The sequence below is a fragment of the Haemaphysalis longicornis genome, unplaced genomic scaffold, assembly GCF_048455015.1.
Source record: "Haemaphysalis longicornis isolate Haplotype H1 unplaced genomic scaffold, Haemaphysalis longicornis Haplotype H1 scaffold_1, whole genome shotgun sequence".
NCBI lineage: Eukaryota > Metazoa > Arthropoda > Arachnida > Ixodida > Ixodidae > Haemaphysalis > Haemaphysalis longicornis.
Window position 1 is genome coordinate 392,795,667 of NW_027526203.1, and position 17,938 is coordinate 392,813,604.

Sequence of the window (17,938 nt, forward strand, 5' to 3'; positions counted from 1 at the left end):
CAGAAAAAACAAACCAACTATAACCACCGAGTTTGTAACTGTGTTGATTTCATGTGTTGGTTTCAAAACCGCTGTTAAAAGCAGCACGCGCTGTTAAGGTTAGCTATCACGCAATGTATACGGAGAAAAAACCTTTTTTAAGATGCTGTTTTGGAACGCAGCATCGCTAGTATAGTTTCGGGCGGTGTGGAATAGTGCTAAATTCTCACCATGTATTGCTTTTTCTCGCGGTAGCAACGCTTCCGTAAACAACGCGAAAGAATTTGGCGGTCACTACACCCCAGGCACATGTTACCCGGGAATATTTCAAAGGCGCCATACCAACATCTGCAATGAGTCCTAGGCAATGGCTTAAAGAAAACACTGGCGCTGCTGAGCACGAGGTCACGGGTTCGATTCCCGGCCGCGGTGGCCGCTTTTCTGATGGAGGCAAAAAGCAAAAACGTCTGTGTGTACGGGATTTCGGCGCACGTTAAAGATCCCCAGGTGGTCAAAATTAATCCGGAGCCCTCCACTACGGCGCGCCTCATCGCCTGCGTTGCGTCGGCGCGTCAAACCCTACAATCAATCAATCAATCAATCAATCAATCAATCAATCAATCAAACAATCAATCAATCAATCAATCAATCAATCAATCAATCAATCAATCAATCAATCAATCAATCAATCAATCAATCAATCAATCAATCAACCAATCAATCAATCAATCAATCAATCAAAGAAAACACACTTCAAGATTGCTCAGTAACCCTCACCCCTCCTCCTCCTAAGAAATAAGAAATAGCAATCTGGGACCGCTTAAAATTTGGTCACTCATGGGTACTTCCCAGTATGCTGTGCCTATGAGCTTTAGCAGAGTGTGCATCGGCGAGACGGGTCATTGCTAAAGCGTGAGTATAATTGAGCACTCAAAAACAATGCTGCGATAGGGGCTACATGTGCCAACTCCACAGAAAGTGCAAATGCACTCCACTCCGATGTTTGAGCAAGTCAGGTTTCGGCACGGCCAGCGAGAAGCCAGAGAAGAAAAATGTAGAAGCATATTTTAACAAGACGGCCGGTGAAAGCCTGAATAGTGGACCAGCGAACCGTCTGTTGTCCTATCAGAGTAGGCTGACTTTCTGGAAAGTTGTTAGAGCGTAACGTCGTTGTGTCCTTAAGATATCAGAGACGGTTTGTTTCGAAAATAAGGTTCATTTGGAAGTGGTCTTTTGCCTGTCACGCTGGATTTTTTTGTGTGCCTGAAAACATGTTATGTAAGGTGCATGTCTCGTGAAGTATTTCGTTTATGTTCTGACACACAAAAGCGCTGCTGCGTGCCCGAATTCTTATGGCAACTTTATAACGCCAAGGTTCCAGTAAATCCGTTTTGAAAAACGTAAACCACTGCCAGTACTCGTTGAACGACATCCGATTATACTTTTCTTCTTAACTATTAGATGCCGTTCCGAATTGAGGTGGAAAGAGAATTTATACCTCGCTTCTGTCATTTGGGTCAAATCATTACAGAGCGTGCGTCCGAGTCGCTCGTGCCGTTCCCAAACTGACCTTAGTGCACGCTGTTGCAAGGCAAAAAGAAAAAAGAAAAAAAAAACGCAGTGTCTCAAACAGTTTTTTTTACCACAACTATGAACAAATCCTAATTGCTGCATTGTACACTTTAATGGCAACTTTCACCTTGTCCCTACTGAGCTATGCGAACAAAGTACCGTGCAGGTGGGGGGGTGCGTGTGGGGATTGGAAATGTAAGCGAAAAACACCACTCGGGGCCATTGTCATTTCGTGCTCGCAGTGAATGCAGAGAGAGTGATGGATCATTTCAGGATCCTTAGGTCGCAGTCACAACGCGCGTCCATGCCAATATTGTTCGCCCAGCCACAGGTACTCGATCTGTCCTTGCAATGACTTAAACCACAGTTGTAGGAATTCTTTTAGTTGAACCGCTAGGGCAAGTGGTCCTCATACGGTTGGTGATTACACATGGATACCAAATTCTGGCCGTGTCCTGTTTCGGTTTCCAGTGTTATTTTTATTGTTGCAGATAATTCGGTTCAGGTGGATGAAGAAGAATACTACAGTTAGATGCCCGAAATGTGACTGCTGTGGGACCTGCTATTATCGAATGACTGGTTAACTGAGACAATACGGCCCCAGTTGCGTTAACCGAGTGCACAGGCTTGAAGAACCGAAACTTTATCGCTTTTATTTTTGTCACAGATTGTACCAGTTCTGCACGGTATATGCAAGCGGAATTTACCCTCCAGAAACTTGTTTTATTGCATGTCCATGATCCTAGCTCTTAACTGACCCTTCTCTCCCACATCCTTACATTTTTTAGTTTGTTGATCGGTTCAAGCTCATTATTTCTCCTCATTTTCACTTCATCGAACTTTTAAAATGAAAGGTGGAAAGAGCCTCCTTGTAAAAAAGAAACATCTCCCCGCGAGGGGGACTCGAGGAAATGCATCGCATAGGGGGTGGGTGTATTGCGTTAACGTTTAGTGTTTGGGGAGTTGGTGATAGTGAATGCGTTGTGACGTAGTTTGAATGAGTCAAGGATATAAGGCGCGTTCGTAGTCTTTGATTCTGTGTCGGTTTTGTGGCGCAGTGGGAAGAGCACCATGTACCTCGCATTCCGCCCACAGGTAGTGAATGCGTTGTATCAGCAGCTTCTTGACGTAGTTTGAATGAGACAAGGATATAAGGCGCGTTCGTAGCCTTCCATTCTGTGTCGGCTTTGTGGCGCAGTGGGTAGAGCACCATGTACCTTGCGTTCCGCCCGCAGGGTCGTGGGATCGAAACCAGGCGCCGGTAAGTATTTTTTTTTAATATAGTGTAGGGGGAGGGGTGCGGACCTGTTGTTGAGAGCGAGGAGGGTAGCGTGATGCGGGAGAGGAGGAGTGGGGGAGAGGGCGCACCTGGAACGGCTGTTGCGGACGCCGAGGCACGCCAACGCCGGGTGACATCGTGAGTTAAAGAAATGCTCTGCATTTAAAATACCGGTCGATTCGCACGTTAGTGATTTCAGAGCTTTAGGAAAATCGAAATGCTGCTAAGTTAAGCAGCGTTCCGGGCATAATAAAATGCTTGCCGCTCTTGTGCTACCGTACCCTGTGAAAAACGCCAATATTAACAGCGCGTTGAAGATAAAATAATGCGAATTTAACTCATCACATTATAACCACGGGGGACATGATAAAGCGCCTGGTGTTAAGAATTATACCGGTTGAAGTGAAACAATAATCCTTCTCTGCTGCTGATCAAGGTAAGTCCTTCCATCTATCTGCGATTCGTAAAAGTCAAATGAATTTGTGAGGCTGGACTGCCGAACATATGAACATACCACAAATAAATGCTAGAATCTACGAAGTGCCTCCAGCAACTTATTATAATCCCGTCTGCGCAGGTCCAAAGGATTTTAAACTCTGCTTTGACAGCATGCATGCTGTAAAAGTCGGTACCACTTTTCACATCACTGATGATTTTTACGACGAGCTTGCTGAGGGGATTGTTTCGATTCTTTCGCTCGGATGAAATTTTAATAAAATGACGTTTTCTTCCAACGGTTAAGCCCCCTCCTTCACTACAGAAAACCAAGGAAACGAGCGTCTATGAAGCCAATATTGCCATGACAACGCATGGTCGAGCAAGACACGCCCACTCGCGTGCAACTAAAGAAACTCCGCTCCCGCACCCCGTCGAGAAACGCTCAGAAGGAGCAGCTGCTTATTCTAGCAGCATGCCGTCCTTGCAGTCGCTTGAACCGTGCTGCCGAGCTTAGGGATCTTGGTATTGGCACCGGTAGCTCGGAACATCATTCTGAGAGAAGGGGGAGCGTACGGCGAAGCGTGCTGAGACAACAACGTGAGTTGCAGATACCGCCGCATGCGGACGATTTGTTTATTACTGAAAACAACGCGTTGCTTGCACTCGCCGGTATCATCGCCGCATTAATACGTTTTGCCCTTTTATTAAAATTTCGGAGGCACAACATGCAGCTTGGTGCATACTTGAGGAAGATAAGATGGCAACACTATTACGGTTAGTGGTTTGTGGACAAATGTGGTGCGCCGCGATTACACTGCGCTGGCACAAAATATCCCTGCAGGCGCGGTTCAATTAAGGCGTGCAAATTGCAACCTTGAGGAAGTTCGCTTCCCACCTGTTGAGTACTCCACATGGTCATGAGTTTCGAATGAAGTCCTGGTTGATCGGCACAAAACGGCACAATCGGCACAAGACAATCTTGGATGTTTATCTGCAGTGAGACAAAAAATTGGCCGAAAAAACAGTTGGTCGTCACCACCACGCAGCAACACATTCCGCCAACTGGCGATGAAGACATTGCTCAATGTTCGGGCCAGAAAACAGACTGCAGTGAATTCATCAATCATTCGATCCGGTAATAACAAAATTAACTCAGGGTATTTTTTAGAGATGGACATGGTGGAAATTCCTTCGCTGTCATTGCGCGTTCGCCTCATTTATTCTGTGTTCTGGCGTTTTTTCTTAATATGTTCGCAGTCTATTTTTGTATTCACGTGTTTTTGCGCATGTTTTTTTGTATAGTGTCCCCATTCTTGAAAAGCAAGCAGGGAAAGCAAGGCATACATTGTAAATCTTGGAAAGGAAGGCATACATAAACGATAGCGTATGTTCGCAAACCTAAAACACCGACAGTAAATTTACTGTATACTGTATCTTAATTATTACAATCCGCACGCACTTGCATTTTGGCGTTCCTTAGCAGAACATGTTTTTCAAGTGCCGGATTTGTAGACTCTAAAACAGCTATGCGAGCTCTGCAAATTGAACCTTCGACGCCGGTGTAATATGACCCATCAAGCGCTATTGGCAAGCCCTAATGTAAGGATACAACAATAAATTAATCATAACTCGATGATTAGACCTCGCACATTTTTAGAGCACGCGTTCATTTCGTAAAATAGGAGACGCAATCACCATTTTGTATAGCATTGAGATCAATATGTAGTTTGAGCTTAGCGTCGCCTAAGTTTGTTGAAGTTGAACTTGAAGTTCATTAGGATCGCAAACCTAGCATTTTAGCTAAACAAGCCTCAGCACGCGACATGTCTGTGATTTTAATTTCGGCTGGGAGGGCAACGTGTTAGACGACGCCTTCTAGAGCTGTATATCACGAACAACGTGCCCGTTTCAGAATATAGATTTCAAAAATTTTCTTGCGCTGAAGAATAATATGGGTATCGATTAACGATATCTGATTATTGCAAATACAAACAGAAACGATTGAACAAGCATAAAGAGGAAGCTCGCCGGTTATAAATGTTCGATAAGAAACGAATTAGTTGGACAAACAATCGCAGGCAGTTTTGTTGTCATATCGAGAGATGCACTTCTAGCCATATAGTATGTTTGTATCGTAAGAAGTGGAATAGCAGGACTCTAAAAAAAAAAGGGGGGGGGGGGGACGTGATAAGGAGAAAAAAAGAAACAAAAGAAACCCAACAAAAATATATTTCAAATTACAAACACAAAAACTTCATGATGCAGCTAGTGCACTCTACATATTAGGAGCGTAAAGGTGGGCTGTTTGGTTGCATGATACCGAAGACATAGTGTTAGCCCTGATAGAGGGGACACAGGATAGGAGTACACGGCTAGTGTTCGTGCAGTGTATTCTTATCCTGTGCGCCTTCTGTCCGCGCTAATATGTATTCGGTACTCTATATAACCTTGCGAATGTTTTCTTCGTGTGTTTGTCTGAAGGGTCTAATTGTTGGTCGTCGCGGTGAGATAAGAAATCGAAGCCGCGTTAGCGGTGTATGGATTGCAACAGAAAAAAATGAACGGTAGTCGTTATTGGACAATATAAGCAGAGTAATGGCCTCATCCATATACTACACCCCTTCCCCCCCTCCCCCCAACACCCTCGAATGCAAAAATTTCTGGGGCAGCCCAGAAATTTCTGGGGCAACCCAGAAACCTCACCGCACCCCTGCATCGTACGCCAGATTTGGCATTTTGTTCAAACGGCCAGGCAGACCGGGTTTTGTGTATGCCGTGCATCGACGGGCCGGCACACGAAATTCGTAAGCTGTTACTCAAGTCAGCGAATCTCCAACTTCATTTATTTTTTCTGTTTATTTTGAATTTGGCTTCAGGGTTTCTGAACACGGTAACTTCAATAACTTTTGGATGCTTTTTTCTTTATATTCCTTCTTTTTCATGGTATATGCAGCGAGAACTAACATCCTCAAATACTTTTCCTCTCCTCGAACAATAACAGAGGGGAGCCAGTTACAGCTGTCACACACTGCAAGCCTTGATGCCGCCAAAAAATCGTTTGCTGATATGTATATTTACGTACATCTCGATGTTACACCCCTCCTGCATGGCCTTAAATAAATAAATAAATAAATAAATAAATAAATAAATAAATAAATAAATAAATAAATAAATAAATAAATAAATAAATAAATAAATAAAGTGTATCTGGCTTGTTTATCAGTGAAACATTTTAGCGGAGTAGCTGTGCGCCCACAGGATGACATCGGAGAAGATGTAGTCGGACATCTTGAGAAAGATGCTCCTTGCTTCGTGCATGCCCTCGAATAGCCTCGTACAGCCAGTTTACGCACAAGCGCAAGAGGAAGAATAAAGGCGCCAGTCCCGTTCATTTTATTGTTCGTCCGATTGTTCGCGTTTACGCTTTAATGTGAGCATATTCCAACTCGCGCAGCTGTCATTCCTCAAGCGGCTAGTGTTTTCGCCTACAAAACAGAGGCCCCGAAAACAAAGGCGTTTGTTCCGTGCAACGCGCATCGATAATACTTGATAAAAGCTTTAGCACCGAAGTAGTCAGCAATGCTGGGGGCACGCAGTTGCCTGGGTAGATAGGATAAAAAAGAAAAGAGGACAGTGTCATTTTTTTTTTTTTTTTTTTGGGGGGGGGGGGGGAGTGAACTCAGAGTTAACTTACTGTGTGCGGTTGGAGACAAAGGTTTACGTGGAAGTAGAATCAACGGTCTGTATTATGGGCAGCGACAATAGCGCCCTGTCACGTGCCGGATGCGTGCATGTTAACTTATCCAAGAATCGCCATGGCTTCTGAGGTCGCAGTGTGCACAACCTGCGCTTCTGCCATGCGCATTCGTAGCGGATTCTAGGTAACAAGGCTGCGAAGCGAATCTTTTCGGTCGACCCTAAGCTGAACGAAGATGTCCTCATGTTTTCCTGGCGGTCGTAACAGGATTTATTGATATTAAAGGGCAAGGGAAAAAAGCAAAGGTAAATCGGTGGTGAAACATCATAACAAGGCCCACTGGTACGAAAACGGGCAAGTAACCGAAACTATATCCCGGCATATTTCATGTTTCCGTGAGGAAATCCTCCCCCCCCCCCCCCCCCCCCCCCCCCCCGACGAGCAAACGAACGCCACTTAACATCATCATACGTGCGTCCGCGCGCAATAATCTGAGGGCTGAAAGTTATACATATATGAGCGTCGTAAACTCTTTAAGCTTAGTGGTATACCGCGTCGGAGCAGATCTCTACTTTGGTGTATCCAGTAACAGAGAACTTTCTTTCTCCACCGGATTTTTTGTGAGGGCCTTCACTATTGATGCCGCCGGCGCCACCAGCAGTCAAGCCAGCGACGTCGTTTGCATCATAACATCTGCGCCTTTGCACAGCGTCCGAGCCGGGTAGTACATACAAACTTACGCGTAGAGTACAGGAAAACTGAATAACGCATTAGGTCAAAGAAACCGTAAGCCCTCATCATGCGGGAGCGAGGCAGCGGACGCAAGGGACGCTCCCGCATCTCTGCCGACTTCGCGTGTCAGCAATAATCTGATGCAGGTAGGAAAGAACTCAGACTGACCCGAATGCAGCCACAGTCGAAATCGAAAGCGCTCAACCGATCCCAGACCGGTCGTGCACGGGTTTCTACGGAGTTTCCGGAGCTAAACGCTTGACAAGAGCGCATTCATTTAGGCAGCGTGTCGCATTTGTTGGCGGCCCATTCAATGGAAGGCAGGAAATGTGAGGCGGGCGGGTTCGTGCGGAAACGGGCTTTAGAAATAAAATTTGGTGCCGCATGGTTGCACAGGTTCGTTTCGAGCAGGACGGACGCGCATCCGACCTTGCTGAGGTGGCCGAAAAGCTGTTTACGAGCGTTCTTCATTAGTTCAACGACGCAGAACAGCTAGGTTACGACATTCCGTGGCCGTCAATCGCTCCGGGGGATGCCCTTGCGGCGGTCACATAAAATTCCCCCGTCTTGCTTAATCCGCATGTTGGCCGGCACGAGAAAGTTGCTCCGGATAATGCGATGGGCAAAGCTAGAATGTTTTTCTGTCAGCGTTTCTCGAGTTTTCCGTCACGACCACTACGGAAACAACCAGTGGCAACATAACCTAGTGCACTTGAAATTAACTGACTCGGCGAGGAGAAGAACGTACGTACACACTTTGTCACAATTTTCTAGGCTAATCGTACTCCTTTTCGGCAACAAAGAATAAAAAATAAGATTTACTTTTAAATCAGACAAAATTTTTTTTATGACAGTAAGAAAGAAAGGTGTTTTCTATAGCTTCCCGGCATAAAACGTTTCAGCCTTGCTCGCGGCGTAAGCTTGTGCACCGAATTTTTTGTTGCCTGGGCACTTCCGGCTTGGCCTAGAAAATTTTGACAGACTACGTATTTGCGTATGTATGTATGTATGTATGTATGTATGTATGTATGTATGTATGTATGTATGTATGTATGTATGTATGTATGTATGTATGTATGTATGTATGTATGTATGTACGTATGTTTGTATGTATGTATGTATGTATGTATGTATGTATGCGTGTATGTATGTATGCGTGTATGTATGTATGTTTGTATGTATGTATGTGTGTATGTTTTTATGTATGTATGTATGTATGTTTGTGTATGTATGCATGTATGTACGTATGTATGCATGTATGTACGTATGTATGCATGTATGTATGTATGTATGTATGTATGTATGCATTGTGTGCATGGATATGTATGAATGCTTGTATGTGTATGAACGTATGGGCGCCGACGGGAACCAAGGAGCGCCGGTCTCAGAGCAAGTTCCCCGCCGCCCTATCTGATATGTTTAATCGCAATTCTGCTGCCGTGTCATACTTCGCGTGACGGTTTTCAAAAGGCAGCGCTGGGCTATAGAGCGGCGCTGGTTGCTTTTCCGCTCGCAGGCATCAGCGGCGACCGAATCTGCCGCTGTTGAGCTGGACCAGGTTACCCGCGGTCGGAAACGTGCCTTCTGGCGCGCTGTAAAGGGAGGGATAAAATTGTAGGCCACCTGGATCTGCCTTAGCATGTCTTTGCGATATAATTCATTGTAATCCGACAACAAAATTGAAGATGTGAAGCCGACTTTGAGAAGATCAGTGTAATCTTGGTTTTTGTAGGCTGGCTTTCCCACATTAGTGTTGCGCCGTGAAGCATGGCCATCTACTGAGGGAGAGAGAGAGAAATCCCTTTATATTCCGAGCAAGTTGGCTTAGGAAGGCGTTGTGGCCGCCGGCAGACGGCTGCCGGCGATGGTGATGGCTCGGTCAAGCTTAAGTAACTGCACCCCTGCTTGCGAGTTGCGATTTTCATAGCGCGTCGTCCCACTGCTCCATGCTGCAGATTGGGGAGCGGGGGAGGGGGTTAGGTTGAGACTTTAGACGGCAGGCCGCATGGTGTGAGGGAGAGTGTCAAGGGAGTCACAGAGGAGACAGTTAGTGGAAGGGAACTGAGAGGGATGGACCTTGTAAAGGAGGGAACGAGTGACGCGGGAAAAGGTCTGGAGGAGTCGCCGCAGGCACTCCTGAGCGTTGGTGAGGGTTGTTAGGTCAACGGGGATAGCGGCGGGGGAGAGACGGTGATGATACGTGATTTCTTTGTATGAGAGCAGTTGATCGCGGGCCGACTGAGAACCGTAATGGGGAACGGGAGCTATCCCAGCACGGCTAGGATGTTCTCGTGCTGCTTGGTTGGCCGCGTCGGGGGAGTATGATTACAGAAAACGGCTCCAAATTTGGTGTTATTGAGTTAACGGTGAAGTTGTAAACGATACAGAATTACTGTGTGCTATCCATCCACGGAGGAAGTTTGGTTACACGGCCATCCACGGAGGGAGTTTGGTTACAGAACACGGCTGTAACTCTTGCTTCACCCGAACTATCGCGAAATAAATTATATGACAATTAGCCGCTAAGACGACTCTAACATTACGCACCACAGCTCCGCTGGTCAGCCTTCTTTACAGATTGGAAGGGCAGTGAAGTTTTATTAACTCCGCTTGTCGAAGCATCAGCTAATTAGTATTTTCTTTACTGAACCACCGACATAACAGCGACAAAGGGTTTAATTCAAAGCTGAAACCTTTTCTTAACTGATAGAAGGCGCTCGTTAAAAATAATACCGCCGGTTTTTAGTGCGACTATAGAATATGCGCTCTATAAGGGCTGCTGTATTAGAAGGCAACGATTGTAGCTAATCTCTATACAGTGGTCTTTAACTCAGGGAATTTATACCACATGGGCATCTTGCATTTTCCTTTCTTCAGAACAGACCTGAATGAGTGGCAGCAATAACTTGGGAGAAATCCACACTAAAAAAAAGAACAATCTTGGAAGCGGGATTTTTTTTACGAATAACAAAAGTTTCTGTGAATGTGCTTTCTGTACTGTACAGGGCAATTTTGTTGTCGCATTACAATGAATTATATCGCAAAGACATGCTATGGCAGATCGAGGCGGCCTACAATTTTATCCCTCCCTTTACAGCGCGCCAGAAGGCACGTTTCCGAGCGCGCGTAACTTAGTCCAGCTCAACAGCGGTAGATTCAGTCGCCGCTGATGCCTGAGAGCGGCAAAGCAACCAGCGCCCCTCTATAGCCCAGCGCTTCCTTTTGAAAACCGTCACGCGAAGTATGACACGGCAGCAGAACGGCGATTAAACATATCAGATAGGGCGGCGGGGGCAGTGCGAACACACTCTGAGACCGGCGCTCCTTGGTTTCCGTCGGCGCCCATACGCGGCGCAGCGATGCAGTTCGGCCACCGCTCCCGTGCTCCGTTTACTTCTGCGCAGACATGTACGTACATGGAGGGATAGTTTTAATGCGGATAGATAAATGTTGGGCTTCTTTTTTTTCCTATGCGTGCGGGTGCGACGTATGTGTATGGGTAAGGTTGACTGTACGCATTACCGTGAGAGTGGATATTCGTATGTTGGCTTAAGTATTCTCAAGCGCATATTTCTCAAGGGCATATCTTGTTGCTGAATAACAGAAAACCATAAGGGTGCACCAGAGAGAAACTAAACTCTGCAAAGCGAGCCATCTTCTGGTCAACGAATTCCTCATCGCATACAGCACACGAAGCGCGTATCCCATGTTCTTGCTATCTCTCTCCCTGGTAGCAAAAAAAATAAAATAAATAAAGCTAGAAATCGCTAATGCTTCCTGGTCTAAAGCAACCCTAAATGGTACAGACCTGAGTGTGGGTTCCCGTGTTTTTTTTTTTTTTTTCTTGTGCAGACACCCGACCTTCTGTTGTCTCGTCCAAATGTAAACTCGCCAGGCGCTTGTATATATATTTACGTATAGCAGCCGCAGAGGCCTTGTTTTTTTTTTTTTTTTAAAGGGGCGCAAAAACAAATTGTCGCGTGCACACCATTTCGTCACGCATAAAAAATTTCCAGGATATTTAAATTCTCCCCAACAATGAATGTAAAGAAATGATCAGCGAGGTTCGACGCCGAAATTAGCTCGTCGATACGACATTTCCATCGTGGTTATGTTTCCAGAGGCATGCAGGTATTCCAGCATCATGTACTGAACTGCTGTTATATATATTCCGTTCTGATAAATATGTTCCCGGTAGACCGGTCCCCATACCAAGAATGATTACTATTCCGCCTCCTGGACATGTTTACCAGCCTATATAACTTCGCAGTCGTAACGTGATATCGCCAGGAGAGGTTATGGTTCCCGCTGGGTTCGAAACCCTGTTGACAGCTCGTAAATTTTATTTTTAACAAATCTGCGCATAAAATGCCCACGCACGCAGGAACATTGAAGATGGATTAGGTTCCGCTAAAGTCATTTCCGCTAACATCTTTGTTGGTTTTTGTAGCTTTTACAGCTGACCTCGTAACCTTCTTTCTCGTTTCAGGGTTCACATAACCATGATTGTGCGAGCGATCCTCTTCGGCTGGCTAGTCGTTGGTGTTTTATGCCAAGGTAATTTTCTGCCTTGTAGAAAGCGCAGGTTTAATACTTTGCGCACAATTTGCCTGTCGCTGTTTGTTCCTCGTCTTTGCCCCTTTTTCTCTTTCTCACTTCGCACTTTCTCAACCTTTCTTTTTTCTCTCCTTTCTCCCACTTACTCTTCCTCTCTCACTAGGCGGGTGGGTTAGGAATAGTGGAATTTCGCCCCGTTGTCGTTTCCCGGAGGTTGCCAAGATTTCGTCATAATGAAATACTACCTGTATTGACTATATTCTGGTGATGTACCATTATGTAACAACAACAATAAAGCTCTATTCTATTCTATTCTATTCTATTCTATTCTATTTTATTCTATTCTATTCTATTCTATTCTACCTCAGTTCCATTGCAGCGAAATTCATAGCGCATGCGGACGAGGACAAGAAAAGAGAACAGGGACACCACGAAGCGCTACTTTCAACTAGTTTTTATTGGAAAGACACATCAATATATATCCAAACTTTTCGCCCCCTCACCGCCATTACCCACGTGTTGCAGCCATGCGAAGAAAAGGGCGAGAAATGTGTATAAATATTGATGTGTCTTTCCAATGAAAACTAGTTGAAAGTAGCGCTCCGTGGTGTCTCTGTTCTCTTGCCGCATGCCTCTCTGGCCGTATGGGCTATGAATTTCTCTGCAACGCAACACCAACTCGGTCAGGAATCCGTACTCGTGTACCTCAGTTCTTTTCTTCTTTAGTCGCTAACACACGAGACGAAGTCAGTCAAGATGGCACGTTCCTGCCAGGTTATTAAAACATTATTGCAGTCTAAACAACGCTCCTTTGTCTCTAGTTATAGTGTATATTTGTCTCGAAGTTTACAGATCAAAAGTATGCCCCAAATTTTTCGTCATTTGTAGCGCGATTGTACATCACAATTTGAGTTTCATTGTCTTGGATGCGAAAAATCTGGGGTTATTTATTATGCATAAAATTGTGGCGCTAGTCGAGACCGATTGGCGCCATCGTCTCTTATTTAGGACCTCCGGGATGTCAGGCATGCACATTTGGGTGAAACTGCAATGGAACCCGCTCAATAAAAAATCCTCCGCGCTTTAATCTCGTTGAGATAGAAGCGTTGCTGTCCGTAATATGTGCCACCAGAGTTAACATTATCGAATAAAAGAGCTACAGAAGTAAGGCTTGTTTTAACAATCGCACTTGCTGCCACCGCATCTTCGATAGTCCTTTGTGGCGTACTCTAAGTTTCATATCGCGGTACTTGGTATAGGTCTGCAATGGGCGATAAGCAATTTATTAATATGACAGAGCCAGGAATGAGGGAACATTGAGGTGCGGGTGAAACAAACGACGAAGGCCCTCGTAAAAAGAGCAGCGGGCAAAACACGTCAAATAGGGGTAACGTTGCGAATAGCATACAAGACGCACACGTGGGCGACATGTGCATCTGTGGCGTTAATATGCAGCTCCCTTATCCAGACGTAGTAAAGATTCCAACGGATTGTTTGATATACCTCATCTCTAGCGGAATCTGAGAGAGCTGCTTCTTTGACAGACGCATTTCCCCCTTCCAACACACGATATGACTTCCCAGATGAAACGACCACACGGGCCGTAGGGACGGACAAGCCAGTGCTGTCGACATCCACGAGGGTACCTGGCGACGCCCCCACAGGGGTCGGCACTAAAACGACGTCAGGGGCGGCTCCCGACAACGATAGCGAGGAGGACATCACGGACGCCAACGATTTCGTGGACCAAATCCTAGAGGAGGTGCAGACGAGCGATACCATCCAGGCCAAGATCTCCCCTGCATCCCTGGGTACCCTGCAGTACAATGGCTTCGTACTGTCCAACGCGCTGCTCTACGGTGTCAACTCTGTCTACCGCAGCGACAACTGCACCTTCCGCTTCAGCGACTCCTCGTTTGACGTGCTGGTGCACCTGGGCGCGCGCAACCTGGCTCTTGAGTCCGACTGGAGGAGGAACCTGCTCTTCATCCCACTCAGCGGGAAACTGGCCGCCAAGGTGGAAGACGTCAGCATCTCCATGGACATCAACGTCAACAAGAACGGAACGCCCGCGCTCCGCAAGCTCAAGGTGATGATGGCAGCATCCTTGCAACGCAAGTTGCTGCCGTGCGCTAACAATCATTGTAACAATCACGTTGCAGGCGCAAGATCCCGAAGCTGTGAAGGCTAGGATCGTTATTCGTATAGTATTGGGGGCATTAAGCCGGGAGGTCATCTAACCTTTACAGAAGCAGTGACGTGCTGCAATAAGCATGCGTGGCAGCATGAGACCCCGATCCCGCAATATTCTTGAATAGGCGTGGGAGCGTATCCCTTTTGTCTTGAAATAAAAGACAAAGGCATCTGCTTCTGCAGATTCTGCATTCAAGCAGAAAGGCATCAAGGTATCGCTCCGCACGCCATGCGCTAGCTCCCGTGATCGATATTCGCAAGTATCAGGCTTACGGACCCCGAATAAGTAGCAAGGCAGCACCTTGACGTGGAATTAATGACGTGTAATTAATTGATGTGTTTTTCCCCAACGCTCCCTGCAAGGCAGGCAAACAACTACTGCGTTCATGTGACATAATATTCCTCCCCCATTAATTGGGAGAATTAATTTGCAGGCAGAATTCGAATAGTCGGCCACTTTGCGCCTGTCTGCTACCGGATTCGTGTTCCAGAATCGCAAGTGATACGAAGACTGATTGTGAGCGTGACATGCCTCTTCTATAGGACGGTGGTTTCGCCTTATTCAAGCTCGGTACACACACCACGCTAAAATCGGAAACATGCATATTGTATGCACTAACAGAGACAATAACTTTGCCACACACTTTGTAGCGCGAAAAGTCGACCCGATAATGCTTGTCTGTTCACGGCGCTAAACTTCCGCCTAATCTTTACTCAGTGATGTGGGCCATCCTTCCTTTCAAGCATTTCAAGTGCGCGCTTTTCATGCGCGCGCGCCTTTATGTAAAGTTAATGAAACTTAATAAGTGTACACATGTTAGTATGAGCCTCTCACTATTAAATTTAGCGGATTTATCACGCTGGTAAAGGCTATAGGGGACGCATATGGGCGGAGCTGCTGCGCGCCAGCTGAACCCTGATCAATACCTCCCGGAATCTGTCAGCTTCATGAAGCTGCACCAATTTTTCATGCTCGCTTTTTTAAAATTTCGCGCACATAACGAATAGTGGGTGGAGGAGAATGTTATAGCTACGGGCGAATAGTTTACACTGTGCCTGCTGGACTCCGCGGCCACAGGAATAGTGGTCAATGTACGTGGTAGTAACGGTGGTTTGCTCATAAATCGCCGTGTCATCACGTACGGTTTCATGAATATTTCTTTAAAGATTACTACTAGAAAACGCATCATATTGCCTGCATGTTACGCGTACAACGTCACGGTAGTTCCCAGCTGTATCATTGTATGGTGGGAGGCTGAAGCAGAGATACTCACTAGGATTGTGAAACTCTTTTCATTAGCCCGGCAGGGGAGGTATTCGCCAAGGCATTCCCACGTTACCCGCGGCAGTGACGCATCGTGGATTGTTTTTTTCAGGGCGTGTTTCAAGACTACACACCCTATTCCCCTCCCCAGGCGACGATGGAGGGGGAATTAAAAGTAAAATTTCCGGGGTTGGTCCGACATCCCACAGCGCCTCCCCGCGGCACCCCTCTTTGGCCATATGCCGGCCTCGTACCATGAGCGTACCTAGACACGTGATCTCCCAAAGGAAACACCGGGCACGTGTAACTCCAGTTTTTAACTACTTCAGTTCAACTAAATCATCGTTTGTCCTCGTTCTTTGTATTCTGGCATTGTTATATTTCTCAAGCACCAAAGCAACAGGGTCATGCTTACCCATATGCGCAGGCGGATTAACGCAAGTAAGTTTTCCTTGGGCTTATCGTCCAGCTGCCCGTATCGCGCAGTTAAAGTTCACTTGGGGATACGAAGTGGTTAGCAGTCGTCAAAAGCAGTTAAATATAGAAAGCCGTCGTAGAGGTAGGTGCATAAGTCATATTAAAAAGAATGAATCGTGTGCTGTCCAACTGGCTTTCGCTGCAAGCCTCGTCTTTCACGGACTTGCTAACGTTCAGGCGTACACTACGTCACTCTTCCACCTTGTACACTGTGCCAGCACCGATTGCACTGTCCAGCTGGTTGCCCTGGCGAGTGACCGGCCTCTTCGCTGTGCGCAGGTGCTTCGGTTGAGCGACATCAACATCACCAGGGCGACGGGTGCGTCCTTCCTCTTCAATTGGGCCCTCCGCAGCATCCTCAACTGGGCAGTGAACGCCAACAAGGGGCGCATCATTCGGCTCGTCGAGACCGACGGTGCGGTGGCCATAAACGAAGCCATGAAGGACCTCGGCAGCAAGCTCAACTCCCTCAACGAGTTCCGTAGGCGCTAGGCTGGCAGGCGCCGCAAGGGACACGCATGTGATGACAGTCTTCGCGGGAAACCAGCACGAGATGCTGTTCCACCTGTTGAAACAAGCGCGCATGCGCGTGACAACGCTTCTCGCCCCGGTTCATCTCCATTACGAAGCTAAGCAATAACCGCAGCCTCTCCCCTATGCGCTGTTAGCACGCTTTAGTAGATGGGCATTACACAGATGCGGATGCGCGATTCTGCGCGTATTCGTGATTTCGCCTGAAATATCACGTACATGCACGAAGGAGGTAGCCACGAGCTTGCGATGTGTAGAAGAGTGCGTCACACTTGTCATTGATATATCTATATAGCCCAACTAGCTTACGGCGGCCGTCAAGCCTACCGACTATGCAGTCCGGAGCAGCTTTGTGGAAAAGAAAATACTCCTCAACTTGGGACTATGCCAAATGCTGAGCCAAATTAGTTGCAGGTCCCCAAAGCCTCGTGAACACGCATACAATTGTACTATATTCGGGAACTCTTTACACCACATGTCGATTACAGCTCATACAACGGCACAAATGTTCGAACATTAACGTCAGCGCAAGCTGGGACCCATGGGCATGTCTATTACACGTGACGTTTGGTCATCGTACTTTACAACGGCTCTGCCAGGCGCCTGCTCCACTTCTGTGTAACAGGCTCCAGAGCAATGCGTGCTCATTATTGACCGGGCTGCACAAAGCATTGCTGCTTCGCGATTGTTAGTTTTTAAGCGCACCATGACTGTGATTGACGACGTGGAGGTGAATCGCCCCTGCTTATTTAATATAATTGTTGTATCTACATTTTAAATAGTTAAGGCGACGAACGCTCGACTCGAAATGCATACGTCTCTTTCACGATTCGTCTGCATTCACGCGAACAAGCTGAGTTGTGAACCTGGTCAGATAGGAGTTTTCAGGGCTCGGGAAAACTCTTTTTAGGAGCTTCTATTAAAAATATAATCGCGTTTGATGCGAACCGGTGATGTCCAAGTTTTGAATAAAAGTCGTGCAGTTCTTTTACAGTGAAGCCTGTCTCGTTTTCTCGTGAGCAGCGGTAGCATTGTCGTACCAACCAGCGGACAAGGGTGCCCCCCCCTTCCTCTCCCCCCCCCCCCCTTTCCCTGGGCTGCCAGGTCCTCAAAAGGAAAAGTCGCCGGAAAATTGCCGAAAGTAGCCAAAAAGTCGCCACATTAAAGTGAATGTTTGAAAATGGGCCAGAAAAGTCGCCATTTGCAGCAAGGCAATGCT

At 46.6% G+C, this 17,938-nt stretch overlaps 1 protein-coding gene across 2 annotated transcripts in view; it reads left to right on the forward strand.

The window, feature by feature from the left end:
* The window catches only part of LOC144155305 (uncharacterized), a 42,888-nt gene extending 25,171 nt beyond the window's left edge, over window positions 1–17,717 (forward strand). The window contains exons 1-4 of one of the 2 annotated variants that reach the window (XM_077686650.1): window positions 8,329–8,441; window positions 12,187–12,254; window positions 13,838–14,343; window positions 16,468–17,717. In XM_077686650.1, coding sequence (XP_077542776.1) covers window positions 12,200–12,254; window positions 13,838–14,343; window positions 16,468–16,680 — 774 coding nt within the window. In that variant the 5' untranslated portion in view covers window positions 8,329–8,441; window positions 12,187–12,199 and the 3' untranslated portion in view covers window positions 16,681–17,717. Of the gene's footprint in view, window positions 1–8,328; window positions 8,442–12,186; window positions 12,255–13,837; window positions 14,344–16,467 lie in introns of those variants that run through there. The other variant, XM_077686651.1, reaches the window with a different exon arrangement.
* Window positions 17,718–17,938: the final 221 nt, after the last annotated feature.